Source organism: Papio anubis, chromosome 4 (genome assembly GCF_008728515.1).
Source record: "Papio anubis isolate 15944 chromosome 4, Panubis1.0, whole genome shotgun sequence".
NCBI classification, from domain to species: Eukaryota; Metazoa; Chordata; class Mammalia; order Primates; family Cercopithecidae; genus Papio; species Papio anubis.
The window spans coordinates 146,777,841-146,803,588 of record NC_044979.1 but is presented as its reverse complement, the minus strand read 5'-3'; the positions used below and the strand labels follow the sequence as shown (position 1 = coordinate 146,803,588).

At 50.9% G+C, this 25,748-nt stretch overlaps 1 protein-coding gene across 2 annotated transcripts in view; it reads right to left on the bottom strand.

Moving 5' to 3' along the window:
* The window catches only part of SNX8 (sorting nexin 8), a 55,440-nt gene that overhangs the window by 12,666 nt on the left and 17,026 nt on the right, over positions 1-25,748 (bottom strand). For both annotated transcript variants that reach the window (XM_003895660.3, XM_009202506.4), the window contains exons 2-5: positions 8,287-8,492; positions 6,314-6,431; positions 2,889-3,010; positions 285-365 (exon numbers count right to left, since the gene is read on the bottom strand). In XM_003895660.3, the coding sequence (XP_003895709.1) occupies positions 285-365; positions 2,889-3,010; positions 6,314-6,431; positions 8,287-8,492 (527 nt within the window). The remainder of the gene's footprint in view (positions 1-284; positions 366-2,888; positions 3,011-6,313; positions 6,432-8,286; positions 8,493-25,748) is intronic.

Below are 25,748 nucleotides of genomic sequence, written 5' to 3'. Positions count from 1 at the left end.
AGAGGGCACGGGGTGCCTGGAGGGCCTGAGGTCAGAGCTCAGCCACATCCCAGCCCTGCTGCTTAGAGGCTCGGGGCCTTGGCTCGCCGAGCCTGTTTCTCCATCCGTAAAACAGGCCTCCCAGCCCTGTGTCAGAGCAGCTGAAACGAGGGTTAAATGAGGAAACCATGCGACAGATGTCAGTATAATCTTTGCCACGCAGACGAGGCAGAATCACTACAAACAGTTAAAACTGTTGTTTCTCTGGTTAAAAAGGGAAGGACTCTTCAAAGTTAGAAAAATACCTTGGCCCTGGTAGCCAGCTTACAGTTCATGAATTCGTCCCCGACGCACTGTGCTGACTCCTTTAACTTGTTCTGCACATCCTGCAAAAGGAAAAGAGACAGCTTCACCCTCTTCTACAGGCAGCAAGAAAGCGGCTGTGGGGCGTGGGCCACTGTGCAGCGGAATGCCGTCCTTCCTCAGGAGAAACACATTTCCATATGTTGGCTTTGACATTAGGATTCCGCAATCTCTTGACTCTCCCTTAGGTGTTTTTCTCACCAAACAGAATGTCCTAGCTTCACAGCAGAAGCCCCACAAACCTGCAGCCTCTCTCCAGAGGCACAGCCACTCCATCCACAGACGGGGGGCGGCTCTGCAGAGAAACAGCCCCTCCATTCACAGACCTCCATCCACAGACCTCCATCCACAGACCTCCATCCACAGACGGGGGGCGGCTCTGCAGAGAAGCGACCCCTCCATCCACAGACCTCCATCCGCAGACGGGGGACAGCTCTCCAGAGAGACAGCCCCTCCATCCACAGACCTCCATACAGACGGGGGACAGCTCTGCAGAGAAACGGCCCCTCCATCCACAGACCTCCATCCGCAGACGGGGGGCGGCTCTGCAGAGAAACGACCCCTCCATCCACAGACCTCCATCCGCAGACAGGGGAGGCTGTGCAGAGAAACAGCCACTCCATCCACAGACCAGAGGCGGCTCTGCAGAGAAACGGCCCCTCCATCCGCAGACGGGGGGCGGCATCAGCCCCGGAGACAGACGGCAGATACTTGAGACCCTGGTAGGTTCCAAAAGCGCAATAGAACAGGGCAAAAGTGTCTTCCTTCCTGGGAATGCATGCCTGGCGCCAGGGACACCAGAGCCCAGGGAGCTACTGGGCAGAGGAAGGACAGGCCCAGCCACTAGCACTGGAGCCCTCTCATCTGAACGAGGCTTCCTGGGCAAAGCCATGCCTGAAAATCAGGAGCCACCCAGGAGATACAAGGGGAAACCCTAATAGGCAGCTGTTGACGTGTCCAGGAATTCTCAAATTTCAGAGATGCCTTGATGATCATCTGACTCAACTCTCATTTTACAAAAAACAAAAACCTGAGGCCCAGCATGATGCATGCCTGTAGTACCAGCTACTCAGAGCCTGAGGCGGGAGGATCACTTAGAGCCCAGGAGTTCAGGGCCAGCCCGGGTAACATAGTGAGACCCCATCTTTAAAAACAGAAAGCAAGCAAGAAAACTGAGGCCGGGAAGTGACAGAGAATGATACCTGTGGAAAGGCCACAGGGCGCATCCTACCCCCAGAACAGGGGTATCGCCCGCCTGTGACCCACGGCACCCCTCCCCACCGCCCCTCCCAGGTCCTGCCACATTCCTCTTCTGACAATCCAGATCGCCTTCCAAAGGAAGGTTTCCACCCCTAGGGCTCAAAAGGTCCCACTGCGTGCTCCAGACATCCCCGGGCACATCCCAGAGACACCCCAGGCACAGGACGAAGGCCCCTCTGCCTCCGAGAGAAATGAAGACAAAAGGAAGCAAGGCTTGTGTGAAGTCAGCCTGGGAGAGGGGGTGTCTTCCTGCAGCAGGGACACGGGCAGGGGCCCTCAGGTGCCCATTCAAGAAGGGCTTTCCAGAAAACAGAGGAGAGCCTGGAAACCTCTATTCCAGTGGAGCCCCCGCCCCTCCGCTCACAGGGAGAGGGTCCTGCAGGCACAGGCAGAGGAAAAGCACCTGACCCGCCTTCCCTGGAGGGGCTGGCGGCTGCTTCCTCCTGCAGGAAACAGGAGATGTGCTGCAGGGTTGGTATTTTTGTTTTGTTTTGTTTTTTGTTTTCTTGAGACAGGGTCTCGCTCTGTCGCCCAGGCTGGAGTGCAGTGGCACAATCACAGCTCACTGCAAGCTCCACCTCCCGGGTTCAAGGGATTCTCATGCCTCACCTCCCGAGTGACTGGGATTACAGGTGTGCACCACCATGCCTGGCCCCAGTTTCATTTTGTTTTGGCAGAGACAAAGTCTCGCTATGTTGCCCAGGCTGGTCTCAAACGCCTGGGCTTAAGGGACCATCTGGCCTCGGCCTCTCAAAGCGCTGGGATGAGAGGCGTGGGTCACCGTGCCCACAAGCTATAGCTTCTTGACACACACTAAAGCTGTGCCGCAGCAGCTGGGAGGAAGGAACCCCCGCTCGGACCTGGACGGAGCGCGTGTACAAGAAGTTAATTCCCGGCTGCAGGTCTGTGCTGTGGCTCTGACAAGGAGACTCAGCCTGTGTTCCAGTGGTCCCTAGTCAGACAGGGCCTTGTTTTAAGTAAACACTTCTTCCCATCTGGAGTCTCTGGCACCTCCCTAAACCCTCCAAAACATCCAGCCTAAATCCTCAAAGTGACCACAGAGACCCATGATCTCCACACGGATTTACAAAATCCTGCAAAGTCAACACCAGGGACACCTCTGAAAATCACATTCAGACTGTTATATGGAGACGAAAGAAGTCTTGTCCGTGTCATTCCTGCTGGGCGTCCAACGAGGGACCAGGAGGACAAGAAACCAAACCTGAGAAAGGAAAGGGCGGGTCTGGAGGCTCGGGACCTCCCGGGGCCAGGGCAGACACACTCACCGAGCCACTGAAGGACAGGAAGAGCTTGAGGACCACATCCTCGGAGAACAGGGGGTGCCGTGCCACCAGGTTGACGAAGCGCTTCAGGGCTCTCCTCCTGGCCTCGATGAACTCCCTGTCGGCTGGAGGAGGGCACGGGGTCACTGGACAGAGTCCAGGGTGCCGGCCCCCATCTGCTCTGGGCGAGTTCTCAAAACTCTCCCTACAGGCGGCAGAGCGCCCAGCAGCTAGCGGAGGGCACTGGCCGGGCCCCCAGTGCTGCTCGGACAATGGGTCTGAAAAAGCTAGAGCCGCACTCCCAGATGCCCCCTCCGGCCACACACACTTGGATCCAGGAGCTGCCAGGGAAAACCACAGATCTGCTTGTCTCCATCGGGAGTCCTGGGAACCACGAGAGCGGTCGCTTTGATCACCTCCATTAAAGACATCCTCCAGAATCCCCTCCTGGCACTTCTCTCCGCGAACGAATGGGTTTTGCTACGCTCCAACACTAACGCAACCCAGGTTTTTTTTTTTTTGAGACAGAGTTTCACTCTTGTTGCCCAGGCTGGAGTGCAGTGGCACAATCTTGGCTCACTGCAACCTCCACCTCCCAGGTTCAAGCGATTCTCCTGTCTCAGCCTCTGGAATTAGCTGGGATGACAGGTGCCCGCCACCACACCCGGCTAATTTTTGTATTTTTAGTAGAGATGGGGTTTCACCATGTTGGTCAGGCTGGTCTCCAACTCCCGACCTCAGGTGATCTGCCCACTTCAGCCTCCCAAAGTGCTGAGATTACAGGCGTGAGCCACTGTACCCGGCCGAGTTTTTCTATTCACTGTGCTTATAACTCACTCTGCAAAGGATCCAATTACTCATTGCTTTCATTCAGGTTAAATATTTTCACTCTAAAGGGAAAAAAAGTAAAAGCATATACTGATGCATTCAGGACATTTCAGTATGAACACAAATAAAAACGGTATTTAAGTACTTTTTTTTTCTTTTTTGAGACGGAGTTTCGCTCTTGTCACCCAGGCTGGAGTGCAGTGGTGTCATCTCGGCTCACTGCAACCACCGCCTCCCAGGTTAAGGGATTCTCCTGCCTCAGTCTCCCAACTAGCTGGGATTACAGGCATGTGCCACCAGCACCCAGCCTTTAAATACTACTTTAATGTATTAAGAAATACAGTCAGGGCCGGGCGCGGTGGCTCAAGCCTGTAATCCCAGCACTTTGGGAGGCCGAGACAGGTGGATCACGCGGTCCAGAGATCCAGACCATCCTGGCTAACACGGTGAAACCCCGTCTCTACTAAAAAATACAAAAAACTAGCCGGGCGAGGTGGCGGGCGCCTGTGGTCCCAGCTACGCGGGAGGCTGAGGCAGGAGAATGGCGTGAACCCGGGAGGCGGAGCTTGCAGTGAGCTGAGATCCGGCCACTGCACTCCAGCCCGGGTGACAGAGCGAGACTCCGTCTCAAAAAAAAAAAAAAAAAAAAGAAATACAGTCAGGTTCGATGGCCCACGCCTGTAATCCCAGCATCTTGGGAGGCTGAGGAGGGCAGATCACATGAGACCAAGGAGTTCTACATCAGCCTGGCCAGCGTAGCGAAACCCTGTCTCTAAAAAAAGACATAAAAGAGGCCGGGCACTGTGGCTCACGCCTGTAATCCCAGCACTTTGGGAGGCCGAGGGAGGCGGATCACGAGGTCAGGAGATTGAGACCATCCTGGCTAACACGGTGAAACCCCCGCCTCTGCTAAAAGTACAAAATACTAGCCGGGCGTGGTGGCGGGCGCCTGTAGTCCCAGCTACTTGGGAGGCTGAGGCAGGAGAATGGCGTGAACCCAGGAGGTAGAGCTTGCAGCGAGCCGAGATTGCACCACTGCACTCCAGCCTGGGCGACAGAGCAAGACTCTGTCTCAAAAAAAAAAAAGAAAAGAAAGAAAACAAATACAGGCCAGGCGTAGTGGCTCACGCCTGTAATCCTAGCACTTTGGGAGGCCGAGGCAGGTGAATTACCTGAGATCAGGAGTTCAAGACCAGCCTAGGCCACGTGGTGAAACCTGTCACTACAAAAATACAAATAGGAGCTGGGCACAGCGGCACGTGTCTATAATCCCAGCTACTTGGGAGGCTGAGGCACGAGAATCACTTGAACCCAGGAGACAGAGGCTGCAGTGAGCCGAGATTGCACCACTGCACTCCAACCTGGGCAACAGAGTGAGACTCTGTCTCAAAAAAAAAAAAAAAAAAGAAAAGAAATACAGTTGGCTGGGGCTTCCCTCCTGGCTCAAGACTGGCAGGCCTCTTCCGATGAGGCTGCGCTTCCGTAACGCGCAAGTGGTGCAGCACGTGTGTGCGGTTTCCAGGTGCTGAACACCAGCCAGCGCTCAGCAACTCGGATGCCCAGGTCTGAGCCAGCGTCCCACATCCCTGTTGCGTCCTCTGCTCTCTGCTGCCCTGAGCGCCCACATGCCCTTCAGCGTGATCAGAATGATCTGCTCTGTGGCGTTCACACGGGACGGGGAGAAAATCACACCATCAGACCCCGAGCTGCTCAGTGACCGGCGAGAGGCAGAAGCACTTATGCACCATTGTACGATTTCAGATGCGGGGAACCAGCCACTGTGTTAGCTCTGATGCTGCGCCCCCGTCCAGGACAGGGTGACTGTGGAAGGGCTGGGAACGGCGGAAAGCCAGGATCAGGCTCTAAGCACTTGCCTCCCCAGCATGTTTTATTCAGAATTGGAGGAACGGGCTGAGGGAGAGACCCCCAGTGAGATCAGAGCTGGCAGCCGCGGTCCACGTGCTCTGCAGCCCGGGGGGACACAGGCCTGGGGAGGGGCTCCCAGGTCATCTGTGATCTCCCACCTGGCCCAAGGCCATCTTCAGGCAGAGGTGAAGGTGAGGCAGCCGCATGCTGTCTTTTCTCTCCTGCAAGACGCAGCTTACATTTCCTACTTGCACAACTTCTGTTCTCTTCCATGAGGTCAACGAGTGCTCCCATGGTACCCAAGGCTCAGGCTCCCATGGCTTTGCAGATGCCGGCAGGGCAATGCCAGCCAGGTGAGTACACAGTGCTCCTGGCAGTCCTCCTGGGAGCTCTCGGGGGCCCTGGCCACTGCACTCTGGAGAGGGGAAGTGGGGTTCTCTTTCACACCTGCACAGCAAGGGCTTTCCCACCTGTCAGTCATCCAGGTCATGCAGTTGAAGGCTCCAGTGGGCCAAGGATGCCGGGTGCCAGTCTCCCTGCCTGCACCAAGGCTGCACTCAAGCCATAGCTCTGCCCCAGATGCCAAAAGGCTGGAGTTTCCCTGCAGCCCTGCACCTGCCTAGTCCACAGTGGGCTCCATCCCTGAGCTGGGACCACAGGGTGGGCTCGCCCCCTCCACCCCCAGTGGGCAGCATGCCCCCTCCACCCCCGGTGGGCAGCACGCCCAGCTTTACCTCCCAGCATTCTCTTGGGTGGCAGGGCAGGCACCATACGGTAGGGAAACTTGTGCAGGAGCATCTCCTGGAAGACCACAAAGTCATTGTACCGTCTGTACACGGAGGACTTGAAGCGCTGCAAGAGAAGGTTCGGTGCTTAGATCTGACATTGGAAACCACGCCGCCTCATCACTTCCCCTCAACAGAGCCCAGGAAAACAGCAGCACCACGTGCATCTCCTCTCACCAGGCCTTTACTAAACGGAGAAATCCTGTAATGCCTTCGTGTATGGCAATGCAACTTTTAAACTCTTAGGCCGGGCGCGGTGGCTCCTGCCTGTATTCCCAGCACTCTGGGAGGTCGAGGCAGGTGGATCACCTGAGGTCAGGAGTTCGAGACCAGCCTGACCAACATGGCAAAATCCCATCTCTACTAAAAATACAAAAATTAGCTGGGTGTGGTGGTGGGCAGCTGTAGTCCCAGCTACTTTGGAGACTGAGGCAGGAGAATCCCTTGAACCCCAGAGACGCAGGTTGCAGTGAACCGAGATCGCGCCACCGCACTCTAGCCTGGGTGACAAAGCAAGACTTTGTGTCAAAAAAATTAAAAAAAAAAAAAATTAAGCAAACGATATGAGGCACAGCAGCTTCCCACCTGGTCAGTGGCTGGCCCATTACACACACATCGGGGGTGACCAAACTGCCTCCTTGACAAATGCTACCTGCGTGGCAATGAATTTACTTAAGGGACGGGCAGCTTAGTAAGACTGGAAGAAAGACCAGCTGCTGGCTCCTGGCAGGGAACAGCACGTCCCACACCCTCACAGCTGCCTCGCCCCCAGGCTGCCGGGCCCCAGAAGGAAGGGTTGGCTCGCTCCGCTCCCCCACAGCATCCCACCGGCTGGTCCACATCTCCGACTGTGGCCCAGAGGGCCAGGAACCACGGCAATGCCAGACAGCAAGGCGGCTTTGACACGGTCCTCGAAGGGAATCCTCCCCTCTGACCCCCTTCGTCCTTTACTGACAACCATTTGAACTGTGTGGCCACAGGCTCTGGAACACAATGAAGCAGAGCAGAGCAGACGGCAGGGTAGGGAGACCTGCTCGCTCGTCCTTAAGGCCAGGTGCAGCGGCTCATGCCTGTGAGCCAAGCACTTTGGCAGGCCAATGTGAGAGGAATGCTTGGGCCCAGGAGTTTGAGACCAGCTGAGACAACACAGCAAGTCTCCGTTTGTAATTAAAAAAAAAAAAAAAACAACACAAGACTGGGTATGGTGGCTCATGCCTGTAATCCCAGCACTTTGGGAGGCCGAGGCGGGCGGATCACAAGGTCAGGAGATCAAGACCGTCCTGGCTAACATGGTGAAACCCTGTCGCTACTAAAAATGCAAAAAATTAGCCAGGTATGATGGCGGGTGCCTGTGGTCCCAGCTACTCGGGAGGCTGAGGCAGGAGAATGGCGTGAACCTGGGAGGCGGAGCTTGCAGTGAGCTGAGATCCGGCCACTGCACTCCAGCCTGGGTGACAGAGCGAGACTCCGTCTCAAAAAAAAAAAAAAAAAAAAGGAAAGGAAAGGGGAAAGGGGAAAGGAAACGGGAAAGGGAAGGGAAGGGAAAGGGAAGGGAAGGGAAGTGGGGAAGGGAGGAAGGAAGGAAGGAAAAAGGAGAAGAGAAGAGAAAAGAAAAAGAAAAGAAAAAAGAAAAGAAAGGAAAAGAAAAGAAAAGAAAAGACAAGACTGCAGAGCACAGTGGTGGGGAGGATGAACTGGACCAGGTGGGGACATGGCTGGGCCAGAGCGAGGTGCAAGGAAAAAAGGTGTGGAAAAGTCGGCTCCACAGTCTGACCCTGCTGCGAGTTCTGGATCTTGCCTATAGCCAGTCGCACAGACTCACCCTTCAGCCTTCTCCTGTCACACCACTCCTGCCCTGAGATGCTGAGATGCGACCCTTTCTTCCCCATCCTGCCCCGACATACACACAATTTGCCGGTTACCTGGCTGGAAACCTCATACTCCACGTGCTTCAGGAAGAGGCCCTTCTTCTCCGGAATGAGCTCCACCTGCACAGTGTCCCTGGCCAGCAGCTCCTGCAGGGTGTGGGACAGCAGCAGTGGGTTCCCCTGCGGCATCTGCATTCGACTGGGGGCTGCGGCCTGCTGCACGATGGCCTGGGGCTCGATGGCCTGGGGTGTCGGCTGATCTGCAGTGGAGAGGGCGAATGACCAGTGAGAACAGCTGCTCAAAAAATGGAGCCTTGGCCAGGCACGGTGGTGCACCCCTGTAATCCCAGCACTTTGGGATGCCGAGGAGGGAGGATCACTTGACCAGCCTGGGCAATATGGTGAGACCGTGTCTGTACAAAAAATAAAATAAATTGAAAAGCGCAGCCTCCCTCTGCTCTGTGCTAGCTCAGCACGTGGACTCTGGCCATGTCACGCAGCAGGTCCCATCCTCAGCCAGCCACACTCACTCACTCACACCACGGAGCCGAGGCCAGACTCGCTCCCTCACACTACGGAGTCAACGCTAGACTCACTCACTCTCACTACAGAGTCAACACCAGACTCGCTCACACGACCTGCTTATAGCTAGGACTCCCGACCATACGCACGGAAGAATTAAGCCAGAAAACTCCAGCCACCTTACGGACAAGAAGTCACCGTGCATCCTGCACAAGGTGGCAAAAGCAAATCAGAGATCCTACACCCAGCTTGCAAAGAAGAAACCAAAACAAGGAATCATATGTAAAAAGTCAGTTTAGTTTTTAATACAGAGTGAGTTCTAAATAGAAAAAAAAGTTTGGTTTGGTTTTTTTTTTTTTTTTTTTTTTTGAGACGGAGTCTCGCTCTGTCACCCAGGCTGGAGTGCAGTGGCCGGATCTCAACTCACTGCAAGCTCCGCCTCCCGGGTTCACGCCATTCTCCTGCCTCAGCCTCCCGAGTAGCTGGGACTACAGGTGCCCGCCACCGTGCCGGGCTAGTTTTTTGTATTTTTTAGTAGAGACGGGGTTTTACCGTGTTAGCCAGGATGGTCTCAATCTCCTGACCTCGTGATCCGCCCGTCTCGGCCTCCCAAAGTGCTGGGATTACAGGCTTGAGCCACCGCGCCCGGCCTTTTTTTTTTTTTTTTGACATGTTGATGCGCGCCTGTAATCCCAGCTACTCAGGAGGCTGAAGCAGGAGAATTATTGCTTAAACTCAGGAAGCAGAGGATCACGCCACTGCACTCCAGCCTGGGCAACAGAGACTCTGTCTCCAAAAAAAAAAAGTTTAAGTTTTCTCTATTAAGCATGTATTAATTTGTATGATTTTCCTGATCATTAAAATAAGATAGGCTGGGTGCGGTGGCTCAAGCCTGTAGTCCCAGCACTTTGGGAGGCTGAGACGGGCGGATCACAAGGTCAGGAGATCGAGATCATCCTGGCTAACACGGTGAAACCCCGTCTCTACTAAAAAATACAAAAAACTAGCCAGGCGTGGTGGCGGGCGCCTGTAGTCCCAGCTACTCCGGAGGCTGAGGCAGAAGAATGGCATAAACCCGGGAGGCGGAGCTTGCAGTGAGCTGAGATCCGGCCACTGCACTCCAGCCTGGGGGACAGAGCCAGACTCCGTCTCAAAAAAAAAAAAGATAATCTTCCAAGAATGTAAACTCAGTAATGATTACCAAGTGGTCACATGCTAGTGAAGAATTTGAACTTTGATTGCATGAGAATCTGAAAGAGCTCAAAAAACACATTTTAAATCAGACACTTCTTCAACTCTCGATTGCTCTCAAACATCTTAACCGCTTCTGTGTACAAGTTCCAATCATTAGAAAGCTACGCTTTCAAGTGTCAGTTTACTAAACTAGCATACCCATACCTTTTTTTTTTTTGAGAGACAGAGTCTCACTCTGTTGCCCAGGCTGGAGTGCCGTGGCACGATCTCGGCTCACTGCAACCTCCACCTCCCGGGTTTAAGCGATTCTCCTGCCTCAGCCTCCGGAGTAACCTGGAGGACAGGCGTGCACCAATATGCGCGGCTAATTTTTTTATTTTTAGTAGAAACAGGGTTTCAGCATGTTGGCCAGGCTGGTCTCAAACTCCTGACCTCAAATGATCCACTGACCTCGGCCTCCCAAAGTGCTGGGATTACAGGCATGAGCCACTATGCCCGGCCACATGTCCATATTTTCAAAATAAATTTTAATTAAGAAAAAGAAAGTAAAAGACCGGGTACAATGGCTAGTGCCTACAATCCCAGCACTTTGGGAGGCTGAGGCAAGAGGATCGCTTGAGCCCAGGAGTTAAAGACCAGCCTGGTCTTTTGTAGAGATGCCATCTCTACAAAAAATAAAATTACGGGCATGGTGGTGCAACCTGTAGTCCCAGCTACTCAGGAGGCTGAGGCAGGAGGATTGCTTGAGCCCAAGAGTTCAAGGCTGTGGTGTGCCGAGATTGGGCCACTGCACTCCAGCCTGGGTGACAGAGTAAGACCCTGTCTCTAAAAAAGAAAAGGAAAAAAAAACATCATTTCAAACAGGGTACACTGCCAGGTGACGGACCACGCACTGCACAAAGGGCAGAAACCCCAGGAGGAAGAGCCTGGCTGTCTGCGGGAATAAATGTTAACGCTCACGAATGGGACTTCAACATTCTCATCAAACTGACACCCCTTGAAGCTACGCACACAGCCCATAAGACACAGCGCCTGGACGATACACCCTACACTAACCCAGTCCCACAGACAGAAAACAGATCAGACGAGAGAGGCCAGCTTGGGCCCGGGTTGGAAAAGCTGTGGACGCAGGATGGGATCTGGCGCAGAGAGATCCTGGCTGAAGTCCAGCCTCCATCATTTCCTAGCTGTGTGGCCTAGCTCGCAGCCACCTCTGAGCTTACTGTTCAAATCCGTGTGGTGGGCGTAAGGATGCCCAACCCCCTGGCCTGGCCATCGCCATCTATGTCCTGATACAGCAGCAACCCCCAGCAGGCCCCTTGAACGGCATCCCTCCCCACTCCAACCCTTCTGGCACCAAACTGCTTTACTGTGGGCTTCAGACCCAACCCGGAACGTGGACTTGGAAGTCCTGCCCCTGAAGTGCTGCTCGCTATCTGGGAGACCCCGGGAGGGAAGCGGCCCCTCAGATCCCAGGCCGAGGGCCTCAGAATTCAGTGAGGAAGGAGAGCTGAAAATAACTCGCCAATAGAAAACATTCAATAAATGTCCCTGACTTCCTTCCAGATTTACCACGCTCCAATCCGAAAAGATTCTGTAAATCTACCCGCTAAAACTCAGACTGATATTCCCCTCTCAGCAAGTTCTCGGTGGCGGTCAGCTCCCCAGACTGGCTCACAAATCGGTGCCTTCCACACGATGCATGGGGATCACATGTGGATGCTCCACTAGGAAAGATGTGGCTGTGAGAGGGGGCTGGGCAGACGTCACAGGAACCAGGCACGCGGTGAGGGGCAGAGTCAGGCCCACGTCAGCCGCTGGCCTACTGTGACCCCTCTTTGCAACAAAAAAAGGGAAAAGAGGCCACAAGCAATATTCAAGATCCTTTCAGCCTCACGAGGTTGTGGATCTCCAAGTGAGTTATCCACAAATCAGAAGACAACGAAACTTCAAACACACGCACCCCTGTCTCCCACCCAGTGTCTTCCACCAGGAACCTCAGACAGTAACGACCCAGAGCAGGCGAGCGCCACATTCTGTTCACAGCCAACACCTCGGGCCTCCCGCGCCAGAGTCCACAGCTTTAGAAACAAACAGGATTGGCCAGGCGCGGTGGCTCACGCCTGAATTCCCAGCACTTTGGGAGGCTGAGGCAGGTGCATCACCTGAGGTCAGGAGTTTGAGGCCTGCCTGGCCAACTTGGCGAAATTCCATCTCTACTAAGCACAGAAAAATTAGCTGGGCATGGCCGGGCGCAGTGGCTCATGCCTGTCATCCCAGCACTTTGGGAGGCCAAGGTGGGCAGATCACGAGGTCAGGAGATCAAGACCATCCTGGCCAACATGGTGAAACCCCATCTCTACTAAAAATACAAAAAACTAGACAGGCGTGATGGTGGAAACCTGTAGTCCCAGCTACTCAGGAGGCTGAGGTAGCAGAATGGCGTGAACCCGGGAGGCAGAGCTTGCAGTGATCAGAGATCGCACCACTGCACTCCAGCCTGGGCGACAGAGCAAGACTCTGTCTCAAAAAAAAAAAAAAAAAAAAAAATTAGCTGGGCATGGTGACGGGCGCCTGTAATCCCACCTACTCAGGAGGCTGAGGCACAAGAATCACTTGAACTCAGGAGGTGAAAGTTGCAGTGAACTGAGATTATGCCACTGCACTCCAGCCTGGGCAACAGAGCAAGACGCCATCTCAAAAAAAAACAAACAAACAGCATTTGCCGACGAACCCTGTGCAAAGACGCTCCCCCTTCATCCGAGCACAACTTCTGCAAATGCTGACCTCGGCAGAAGTCACAGGCTCCGACAGCCTTGGCGCAGGTCGCACGGGACAGACGGTGGAGGTCCCCAAGCAGCACAGCTGCAGCTGTTGCCTGGAGGCCAAGCCCTCCCCAGACTGGCCCACACACCGCTTCCTGCTGACCCAGCGGTGGGGCTACACTGAGCACTCGGAGACACCTCCAGCTCCGGGTCCATGCAGCCCAGGCACTCCCTGGGGTTCCCGGTGCCGGTGGAGAGGGCTTCAGTGCTGGTGCTTTCAGAGCCAGGACAGGGCATGGGCCTTCCCAAAGAGACCGCGAGTGTGGCTCCTACCGTCCCGTGTAGTGGTGGGGAGGACCCGAATGCGTATTCCAACTCCAAGTTCCATGCTCTTCCACGACACAAGGCTGCTGTCCCCAGCTGCCAGTTCCCTAGAACGGAGGGGGTACCAGGACCAGCGAGGATGGCACAGCGTCCCAGGGTTAAATTCTCCAAAGTGGGTGCATATCAGAATTGCCTGGTGGGCCCCTTCGAACACAGAGGGCTGGGCCCACCCCCAGAGTCTCTCCAACAGGAGGGCTGGGGTGGGGCCTGGGAATCTGCTTTTTTTTGGAGGGGGTGCCGGAGTCTTGCTCTGTCATCCGAGCTAGAGTGCAATGGCACAATCTCAGCTCACGCAACCTCAGTGTCCAGGGTTCAAGCGATTCTCATGCCTCAACCTCCCAAGTAGCTGGGATTACAGGCGTGTGCCACCACACCCGGCTAATTTTGTATTTTTAGTAGAGATGGGGTTTCACCATGTTGTCCAGGCTGGCCTTGAACTCCTGACCTCAAGTAATCTACCCGCCTCTGCCTCCCAAATTGCTGGAACTACAGGTGCCCGCCACCACACTCGGCTAATTTTTGTATTTTTAGTACAGATGGGGTTTCACCATGTTGTCCAGGCTGGTCTTGAACTCCTGACCCCAAGTAATCTACCCACCTCTGCCTCCCAAATTGCTGGAACTACAGGTGCCCGCCACCACACCCGGCTAATTTTTGTATTTTTAGTACAGATGGGGTTTCACCATGTTGTCCAGGCTGGTCTCGAACTCCTGACCTCAGGTGATCCACCCGCCTCAGACTCCCATAGTGCTGGGATGACAGGCGTGAGCCACCATACTCAGTCTGGAATCTGCATTTCTAACAAGTTCCCAGATGCTGCCGCTGGTCAGGGGCCACAGTTTGAAAGCCCTTGTCATAGGGCAACAGAGAGAGAAGGAATTAGATCACTTGTCCTAACCCCTCCCACGAAGCAGAATGGAAATCAGGTGTTTCTGAACACGGCCTTTATTTCTTCTTTTTTTTGTGTGGTTTTTGTTTTTGTTTTTGAGATGGAGTCTTGCTCTGTTGCCCAGGCTGGAGTGCAATGGTGCAATCTTGGCTCACTGCAACCTCTGCCTCCCGGGTTTAAGCAATTCTCCTACCTCAGCCTCCTGAGTAGCTGGGACTACAGGCGCCCACCACCACGCCCAGCTAATTTTTTGTGTTTTTAGTAGAGATGGGGTTTCACTGTGTTAGTCAGGCTGGTGTCAATCTCCTGACCTCATGATCCGCCCGCCTTAGCCTCCCAAAGTGCTGGGATTACAGGCGTGAGCCATTGCACCCAGCCTAGGTTGTATACTTTAAACAGAAACTTTTCATAGCTTTGATTTCATTAACCTTAAGGTTTATTTTTAATATCTTATTTAATGTGATGTAACATTAAAATATTTTGAAATAAAGTCACTCCATCCCTACAACCTGTATACATCTATATTCATTTTTGCAGATTACTTTCCATTTCCATGTGCATAAAGTTGTAATGTGCCATATAGACTATTTTATTATTTAAACTTTTTATAGATTTATATATATATATAAAAAAATTTTTTTTTTTTTTTTGAGACGGAGTCTCGCTTTGTCACCCAGGCGGGAGTGCAGTGGCCGGATCTCAGCTCACTGCAAGCTCCGCTTCCCGGGTTCATGCCATTCTCCTGCCTCAGCCTCCCGAGTAGCTGGGACTACAGGCGCCCACCACCTCGCCCGGCTAGTTTTTTGTATTTTTTAGTAGAGACGGGGTTTCACCGGGTTAGCCAGGATGGTCTCGATCTCCTGACCTGGTGATCCGCCCGTCTCGGCCTCCCAAAGTGCTGGGATTACAGGCTTGAGCCACCGCGCCCGGCCTTTTTTTTTTTGAGATGGAGTCTCGCTCTGTTGCCCAGGCTGGAATGCAGTGGCACGATCTCAGCTCACTGCAAGCTCCGCCTTCCGGTTAAAGCAATTCTCCTGCCTCAGCTTCCCGAGTAGCTGGGACTACAGGCACCCGCCACCACGCCTGGCTAATTTTTTGTATTTTCAGTAGAGACTGGATTTCACCGTGTTAGCCAGGATGGTCTTGATCTCCTGACCTCATGATTCACCCGCCTCCGCCTCCCAAAGTGCTGGGATTACAGGTATGACCCACTGTGCCCAGCCTAAATTTTATATTTTTAAAAAATTAATTTTTTGGTTGGGTGAGGTGGCTCATGCCTGTGATCCCAGCACTTTGAGAGGCCGACGTGGGTGGATCACAAGGTCAGGAATTCAAGACCAGCCTGGCCAAGATGGTGAAACCCCGTCTCTACTAAACATACAAAAATTAGCCAGGAGTGGTGGCGGGCGCCTGTAAACCCAGCTACTCGGGAGGCTGAGGCAGAGAATTGCTTGAACTCAGGAGGCGGAGGTTGCAGTGAGCTGAGATTATGCCACTGTACTCCAGCCTGGGCAACAGAGACTCTGTCTCACAAAAAATAATAATAATAATAATTTTTCATAGAGATAGGGTCTCGCTATGTTGCCCAGGCTAGTCTCAAACTCCTGAGCTCAAGCAATCCAGCCTGGGCAACAGAGCAAGACTCTGTTTCAAATAAAAAAAAGATTGATGAAAAGAATATTAAACGTGATTATTGTCCAGGCGGGGTGTCTCACACCTGTAATTCCAGTACTTTGGGAGGCTGAAGTGGGTAGATCCATTGAGTCAGGAGTTTGAGACCAGCCTGGCCAACATAAAGAAAACCCATCTCTACTAAAAATACAAAAATTAGCCAGATGTGGTGATGCATGCCTGTAATCCCAGCTACTAGGGAGGCTGAGGCAGGAGAATCACTTGAACCTGGGAGGTGGAGGTTGCAGTGAGCGGCGATCACACCATTGCATTCCAGCCTGGGCAACAAGAGCGAAACTCAGTCTCAAAAATAATAATAATAATAATAGAAAAATTAGCTACACATGGTGGCGGGAGCCTGTAGTCCCAGCTACTCAGGAGACTGAGGCAGGAGAATCGCTTGAACCTGGAAGGTGGAGGTTGCAGTGAGCTGAGATCACGCCACTGCACTCCAGCCTGGGTGACAGAGTGAGACTCCATCTCAAAAAAAAATAAAAACAAAAGGCCGGGCATGGTGGCTCATGCCTATAATCCCAGCACTTTGAGAGGTCGAGGCGGGCAGATCACGAGGTCAGGAGATCAAGACCATCCTGGCTAACACAGTGAAACCCTGTCTCTACTAAAAATATCAAAAATATTAGCCGGGTATGGTGGCGGGCGCTTGTAGTCCCAGCTACTCGGGAGGCTGAGGCAGGAGAATGGCGTGAACCTGGGAGGCAGAGCTTGCAGTGAGCCGAGACTGCGCCACTGCACTCCAGCCTGGGCGACAGCAAGACTCCGTCTCAAAAAATAAATAAATAAATAAAAATAAAAATAAACAACAACAACAACAAAACCCTATATAAAGGCTGGGTGCAGTGGCTCATGCCTATAATCCCAATACTTTGGGATTGCAGTGAGCCAGGATAGCACCATTGCACTCCTGCCTGGGCGAGCAGGGGAAAACAAACAAACAAACAAAACTATGCTTTGTGGTGTTCTGGGAAAAACCCTTCGACTTGGCTACACTCTTCAGTGTGGCTGTGTGGTTCACTGTGCTTTTGAACACACTGGTGGTGGTGTCATGTGTTCTGGACCATCCATGGAGCCTACAATTCAAAATTCAGTTACTGGCGGGGCAGAGTGGCTCATGCCTGTAATCCCAGCACTGTGGGAGGCCGAGGCAGGCAGATTATCTGAGGTCAGGAGTTCAAGACCAGCCTGGCCACCATGGTGAAACCCCAACTCTACAAAAAATACAAAAATTAGCCAGGCATGGTGGTGTGTGCCTGTAATCCTAGCTACTCGGGAGGCTGAGGAAGGAGAATCACTTGAACCTGAGAGGCGGAGGTTGAGGTTGCTGTGAGCCGAGATCGCACCACTGCACTCCAGCCTAGGTGACAGAGGGAGACTATTAAAAAAAAAAAAAAAAAAAAAGAAATTCAGATACTGTCTTTGCAGAAAATCTTAGTGAACATTTTTATGGTATCCAGAGATACATTTCTGTCATGGAGATATTAAATTTGCAGTGAAAATACACAATACACAATGTTACAGACACACGTCATTCCCCTCCTCTCCCTTTCCCTTCTCAAAGTGAGTGCTGTTCTAGAACTGATGGGTGCTGTTTCCAGGCAGGTCTTTCTCGACTGCTCAGCTCAGTGAGTTTGCTATATGAGCACACCAGTGCCACGGCACCCAGATAGCAACAGCAGAATTAGCGTGGATGCCCGCTCAGGCCCTGTCAGCCACCACCCCAAGAGTAACCACTGACTTCTCAAGCTGGGGGTTTGCCTATTTTGGGGTTTTTGTTTTTGAGACAGCGTCTCACTCTTGTCACCAAGGCTGGAGTGCAGTGGTGCAACCACAGCTCACTGTAGCCTTGACCTCCCAGGCTCAAGCAATCCTCCCACCTCAGCCTCCCGAGTGTGGCTGGGACCACAGATGCACGCCACCACACCCAGCTAATTTTTGTATTTTTTGTAGAGATGAGGTTTCCCCATGTTGCCCAGGCTAGTCTCCAACTCCCAAACTAAAGCAATCCTCCTTCCTCAGCCTCCAAAAGTGCTGGGATTACAGGTGGAAGCCCCTGCGCCTGGCCTGTTTTTATATTATGTAACTGCACTCGACAAGTCAGTTCCTTTGTTCCTGACGTCTTTCCCTCGGCATCAGGCTGTGGCACCTGTCGTGCACGTGGCTGTAGGGCTCTGGCTGCCCCTGCAGCAGGCGCCGCTGCGTGACTGTGTCCTCGCCACCTCCTCCTCCCTCTGCTGTGGGGCATCTGGGAGGGTTCCAGCGCCTCCCTGTTCCACATGGCGCTGTTATGAACATTCCAGCACGTGTCTCTTGGTGGACATATGTGCGCCTTTCTGTTGGCTCCATAACATATCTAAAAGTGAAGTTGCTGGATCACGGGATCTGCATATGTTCAGCTTGGTAAATATTTCAGTTTTCCAAAGTGACTGAGCCAATTCACACTCCCACCAGCAAGAGCTCCAGCTGCCTCGCACACGGGCCAACATTCAGTATTTTCCCTCCGTGTTCCCTCATTCTGGGAGGCCTGTGCCTCTTTTAACATAGTTGCAATCCATTAATTCACTGTTCCATCTAGATGCTTTTCCCTTTACGTTATAACCACCGTTCCGTATTCCCAATCCTCAGGGAGGAAGCAAAAATTCTGCTTTTTTCTTTTTTTTTTAAAATGCTGTGAGGATACATTCCCTAGATTGCCAAGGCAGTACCGCAGCCACTCTCTGAACATAGTTTCGGAAGAAAAGTCTCACTCGATGCTTTTCTGTTAGTAATGTAGTAGTGTTCACGTGGGTATAAAAAAGCCACTTGGGCCAGGCACTGTGGCACGCACCTATAGTCTCAGCTATTCGGGAGGCTGAGGCGGAGGCTGCAGTGAGCCATGATCGAGCCATTCCACTCCAGCCTGGGCAACAGAGCGAGACTCCATCTCAAAAAATAAAAATAAAGCCAGCGAGATGGCACACACCTGTAATCCCAGCACTTTGAGAGGCTAAGCCGGGTGGATAACCTGAGGTCCGGAGTTCGAGACCAGCCTGGCCAACATGGTGATACCCTATCTCTACTAAAAATACAAAAATTAGCCGAGCATGGCAGTGCACACCTGTAATCCAGCTACTGGGGAGGCTGAGGAAGGAAAATCACTTGAACCCAGGAGGTAGAGGTTGCAGTGAGCCAAGATTGCACCACGGCACTCCAACCTGGGCAACAGTTAGAGCAAAACTCTGCCTCTAAATAAATGAATAAATAAATAAATAAAGCCAGCACAATGGCTCACACCTGTAATCCCAGCACTTTAGGAGGCCAAGATGGGCGGATCACTGGAGGCCAGGAGTGCGAGACCAACCTGGGCAACACAGCGAGACTCAGTCTCTACTAAAAATACAAAAAAAACTTAGCCAGGCATGGTGGTGCATGCCTGCAATCCCAGATACTCCAGAGGCTGAGGCACGAGAATCTCTTGAACCCACGAGGTAGAAGTTGCAGTGAGCTGAGATCACGCCACTGCCCTCCAGCCTCAGTGACACTCAGTCTCAAACAATAAAAAAAAAGAAAAGAAAAGAAAAATAACAGTGCCCAGCACGTAACAGATGCTAAATAAACACCTGCTGAATGAATGAAAAGAATCTAATTCACGTGAGCAAGAAAGCCACATAACTTCACTGGGGGCCAGGAGGGTGGCCAAGGCAGGGCGACAGCCGCATACCCTCCCAGTGCTTGTGAGGTCTCGTGGTGAGGGGACCGCGCCTCAGTCAGCCGCAGCACCAAGCAAAAGCTGCTGACACAAAGAGAACGTGGTCAACAGGCCCTGCCACGCTGAGTCCCGAGAGTGACCTCCGTACGAGGCAGAGAATCTTCCTTCCTCCACCACGGCCTCTCTGCCAACTCTCAGCTACATCCATTTCCCCTAGAAGAACAGGAGGAGGAACCCTGGTGAGGAAATACTGGCGCATCATCCAGACAACCACCCTACCATCAGAGAACAAGGTTGCTGTCTTTCTGCAATGGCCTCAGGGTTTCTACCTTGAAGCAAAGTATAAACAGTCTTGTAGCTGGGCACTGGCTCACGTTTGTAATCCCAACACTTTGGGAGGCTGAGGCTGGAGAGGATCACTTGAGCCCAGGAGTTTGAGACCAACCTGGACAACATAGCAAGACCCTATCTCTACCAAAAAAAAAAAACAGTCAGGCATGGTGGTATGAACCTGTAGTCCAAGCTACTTCCAAAGCAGGAGGTGGTTTGAGCCCAGGAGTTCAAGGCTACAATAAGCTATGACTGTGCTACTGCAGTCTAGCCTGGGGAGTAGAAGAGACCCTGCTTAAAAAAAAAAAAGAAAGAAAGAAACTAGGCCAGATGTGGAGGCCTACACCTGTAATCCCAGCACTTTGGGAGGCCAAGGTGGGCGGATCACCTGAGCTCAGGAGTTCGAGACCAGCATGGCCAACATGGCGAAACCTTGTCTCTACTAAAAATACAAAAATTAGCTGGGAGTGGTGGCACGTGACTGTAATCCCAGGTACTCAGAGGGCTGAGGCATGAGAATGACCTGAAACCAGGAGGCAGAGGCTGCAGGAAGCCAAGATCGTGGCACTGTACCCTAGCCTGGGTGATAGAGCGAGACTCCATCTCAAAAAGGAAAAAAAAAGGACACCAGTCTTGTAAGGGGCCAACCCCCTGGTCCTGATTACTAAGAATTTCTGAAATGAGTTCTCTCCAGGCTCCAAGCTCAGTTCAAACCCCGCTTCAACACTGAAGTGCTTCCCAGCCCAGTTAAGGGTCTATCAGTCCTTGCTTCCTTCACACTCCCACAACTGGCTTGACTCTCCGTTTTGAGCCTTCCTCAACTTGTCTCATTCACAGGCTTCTCCCAAACTAAAGCAAACACTCCTTTAGAGAGCTGCGGCTTCCCACTGCTCCCTGTCATGGGAGGAGCACACCACAAGTGCACCCAGAACACATCTAATGATGGACAACTGGGTACCCACCTTCAAAAGCATGAAGCCCAGCCGGGCATGCTGGCTCACGCCTGTAATCCCAACACTCTGGGAGGCCGAGATGGGTGGATCCCCTGAGGTCAGGAGTTTGACAGTGGCCTGACCAACATGATGAAACCCTGTCTCTACTAAGAATACAAAATTAGCCAGGCGTGGTGGTACGTGCCTGTAATCCCAGCTACTTGGGAGGCCGAGGCAGAAGAATGACTTGAACCCAGGAGACAGAGGTTGCAGTGAGCCAAGATCCCACCATTGTACTCCAGCCTGGGCAACACAGTGAGACTCTGTCTCAAAAAAAAAAAAAAAAAAAATGAAGCCAGACCCCTCCCTCACACCATATATGATAACTAACTCAAAATGGGATCACAGACCTAAATGTAAGAGCTTCCACTACAAAACTCTTAGCAGAAAATATAGGCATAAATCTTCAGGGCCTTGGGTCAGGCAAAGACTTCTTAGGTATGACACCAAAAGCACGGCAACAAAAGAACAAAATACTCAGCAACTTGGGACGCTGAGGTGGGAGGGTTTCCTTCAGGTTAGAGTTGGAACCAGTGTGGGCAACACAGGATTTTGTAGATCCCACCTCTACAAAATAAAAATAAAAAATCAGCCAGGCATGGTGGCTCATGCTCGTAGTCCCAGCCACCCAAGAGGCCGAGCTACCCAAGAATCACTTGAGCCCAGATTGAGGCTGCAGTGAGCTACGATTGCGCCACTGTACTCCAGTCTGGGTGACAGAACAAGACCTTATATCAAAAAAAACCAAAAGTAAATACATAACAAAACAGCTAAACTGAACTTCATCAAAATTTAAAACTGTTGTGCTGCAAAAGACACCACCAAGACAGTGAGACCAGGCTGGGCACAGTGGCTCACGCCTGTAATCATAGCACTTTTGGGAGGCTGAGGTGGGAGGATCACTTAGCCCAGGAGTTCAAGACCAGCCTGGGCAACACTGTGAGACCCCATCTCTACAAAAAAAAATAGCCAGGTATGGTGATGCCCACCTGTAATCCCAGCTACTTGGGAGGCAGAGGCAGGAGGATCATTTGAGCCCAGGAGGTCAAAGCTGCAGTGAGCTGTGATTGCGCCACTGCATTCCAGCCTAGGTGACAGAGCAAGACCACCTCAAACAAAAACAAAACAAAAACAAAAAAAAATTGACCAAGCACAGTGGCTCACACCTGTAATCCTAATATTTTGAGAGGCTGAGGTGGGAGGACTGCTTGAGGTCAAAGAGTGCAAGGCTAACCTAGCCAACATGGCAAGACCCTATTGCTAAAAAAATTTATTTCTTTTTTCTTTTTATCTTCTTTGTATTACTTTTTACTTTTTGTTTAGTTTATTTTCCCCCTGAAATGCCAAAAAAAATTTTTAATACTTTAAAAAAAGAATGAAAGTGAGGCTGGGTCCCATGGCTCACGCCTCCTGAGGCAGGAGGACTGCTTGAGCCCAGAAATTCGAGATCAGCCTGGGTGACAGAGCAAGACCCTATTTCTAAAAATAAAAAATAAAAAAAAAAAAAGCCAGGTGTGGTGATGCCTGTAGTAGCAGCTACTTAGGAAGCTGAGGCAAGAGGATCGATTGAGCCCAGGAGGTTGAGGCTGCAGTGAGCTATGATCGTGCCACTACACTCTGGCCTGGGCAACACAGTAAGACCCTGTCTCAAAAAAAAAAACAAAAAACAAAAACAAAAACAAAAAGAAACTGAAAAGACAACCCCCAGAATGGGACAAAATAAAATATTTTAAACTATATACTGATAAGGGACTTGTATCTAGCATATATTAAAGAAATTTCAGCCCAGCGCAGTGGCTCATGCCTGTAATCTAGCACTTTGGGAGGCCGAGACGAGCGGATCATCTGAGGTCAGGAGTTCAAGACCAGCCTGGCCAACATGGCAAAACCCCATCTATACTAAAAATACAAAAAATTAGTCAGGTGTGATGGCAAATGCCTGTGCTCCCAGCTACTCGGGAGGCTGAGGCATGAGAATCGCTTGAACCCGGGAGGCGGAGGTTGCAGTGAGCAGAGATTGCCCCTCTGCACTTCAGCCTGGGAGACAAGAGCTAAACTCCATCTCCAAAAACAACAAAACAAAATGACAACAACAAAAAGAATTATTACAACTCAATTCTTTTAAAAAATAAAAGAATACAACTCAATTCTTTTAAAATTACAAATTACCTAAATTTTTCGGCAGGGGTCGGGGGAACAGGGTCTCACCCTGTCACCCAGGCTGGAATGCAGTAGTGTGATCACAGCTAACTGCAGCCTCAAACTCCTGGGTTCAAGCAATCCTCCAACTTCAGCCTCCCAAGTAGCTAGGAACACAGGTGCCTGCCACTACACCCAGCTAATTTTTTTATTTTGTGGAGATGGGGTCTAACGGTGTTGCCCAGGCGGTCTCCAACTCCTAAGCTTAAGCGATCCACCCACCTTGGTCTCCCAAAGTGCTGGAATTACAGGAGTGAGCCACTATACCAGACAAAATTGCCTAATTTTAAAGACGTACAAAAAAATTGAATAGTCATTTACCTAAAGAAGATGCAGAAATGGCCAATAGGCACATGAAAAGATGCTCAGCCAGGCGTGGTGGCTCATGTCTGTAATCCCAGCACTTTGGGAGGCTGAGGCGAGTGAATCACCTGAGGTCAGGAGTTCGAGACCAGCCTGACCAACATGGTGAAACCCCGTATCTACTAAAAATACAAAAATTAGTTAGACATGGTGGTACGTGCCTGTAATCCCAACTGCTCAGGAGGCTGAGGCATGAAAATTGCTTGAACCCGGGAGGCGGAGGCTGCTGTGAGCTGAGATTATGCCATTGCACTCCAGCCTGCGCAACAAAGGAATATTCCATCTCAAAAAAAAAAAAAAACAGACCGGGCACAGTGGCTCACACCTGTAATCTCGGCACTTTGGGAGGCCAAGACAGGTGGATCACCTGAGGACAGGAGTTCAAGACTAGCCTGGCCAACATGGTGAAACCCCGTCTCTACTAAAAATACAAAAATTAGCCAGGCGTGGTGGCAGGCGCCTGTAATCCCAGCAAAAAAAAAAAAAAAAAGGAAATGTGTTTCTGTTGCTTTTGGCGTCTTGGGCATAAATTCTTTGCCTGGGGCTATGTCCAGAAGAGTTCTCCCAATGTTATCTTCTAGAGTTGTTATAGTTTCAGGTCTTAGATTTAAGTCTTTGATCCATCTTGAGTTGATTTTTGCATGTGGTGAGAGACAGCAACCCAGTTTCATTCTTGTGCATGTGGCTATCCAATTTTCCCAACACCACCGATTAACCAGGGCGTCCTCTCGCCAGTGTTGTGTTTTTGGATGTTTTGTCAAAGATTGGTCAGTTGTAAAAATGTAGCTTTATTTCTGGGTTCTCTATTCTGTTCCATGGGTCTGTGTGTACTTTTATAGCAATACCATGCTATTTTGGTTACTACAGCCTTAGAGATTAATTTGAAGTCAGGCAATACGATCCCTCCAAATTCATTCTTTTCGCTTAGGATTGCTTTGGCTTCTCGGGCTCATTGTTTCCATGTGAACTTTTGGATTTTTTTTCTAATTCTGTGAAAAATGATGTTGGTATTTTGATAGGAATTGCACTGACTCTGTAGATTGCTTTGGGCACTATGGTCATTTTCACAACATTGATTCTCCCAATCCCTGAGCATGGGAAGTTTTTCCATTTGTTTGTGTCATCTGTGATTTATTTCATCAGTGTTTCATCGTTCTCCTTGTAGAGATCTTTCACATCCTTGGTTAACTATATTCCTAGGGTGTCTGGTGGTTGTTATTGTAGCTGTTGTAAATGGGAATGAGTTCCTGATTTGATTCTCAGCTTGGTCGCTGCCAGCAGATAGCAGTGCTACTGATTTGTGTACATTGATTTTGTAACCTGAAACTTCACTGAATTCTTCTCTCAAATCTAGGAGTCTTCTAGAGGAGTCTTGAGGGTGTTCTAGGTATAATATCACATTGTCAGCAGGGATAGTTTGACTTCCTCTCTTCCAATCCAGATGCACTTTATTTCTCTTGCCTGATTGCTATATAAATGGGGCCTATTTAATACCTTATTTAATGTGATGTAATATTAAGATATTTTGAAATAAAGTCACTCCATCCCTACAACCTGTATACATCTATATTCATTTTTGCATATTACTTTCCATGTGCATAAAGTTGTAATGTGCCATATAGACTATCTTCTTATTTAAATTTTTTATAGATTATATATTTTTAAAAATTTAATTTTCCGGCCGGGCGAGGTGGCTCACGCAAACCTACAGAATGGGAGAAAATATTTGCAAACTATACCTCCTATAAAGGACTAATATCGAGAATCTACAAGGAACTCAAACAAATCAGCAGGAAAAAAAACAAGTAACCCCAATAAAAAGTGGGCAAATGACATAAACAGATATTTCTCAAAAAAAGATACACAAATGGCCAGCCGGACGCGGTGGCTCACGCCTGTAATCCCAGCACTTTAGGAGGCTGAGGCGGGTGGATCACCTGAGATCAGGAGTTCAAGACCAGCCTGGCCAACATGGTGAAACCCCGTCTCTGCAAAAATACAAAAATTAGCCAGGCATGGTGGCAGATGCCTGTAATCCCAGCTACTTGGGAGGCTGAGGCAGGAGAACCACTTGAACATGGGAGGCGGAGGTTGCAGTGAGCTGAGATCACACCACTGCACTCCAGCCTGGGCGACAAGAGTGAGACTGTCTCAAAAAAAAAAAAAAAAAGATACACAAATGGCCAACAAATATATACAAAAAATGCTCAAAATCAGTAATCCATCAGAGGGACATGCAAATGAAAACCACAATGAGATAGTATCTTACCCCAGCCAGAATGGCTATTATTAAAAAGTCAAAGAACAATAGATGTTGGTGTAGATGTGGTACAAAGGGAATGTTTATACGCCACCGATGGGAATAAAATTAGTACGACATCTGTGGAAAACAGTATGGAGCTTTCCCAGAGAACTAAAGGCAGATCTATCATTCGATCCAGCAGTCCTACTACTGAGTAATCACCCAAAAGAAAAGAAATAATTACATAAAAAAGGGGCCGGGC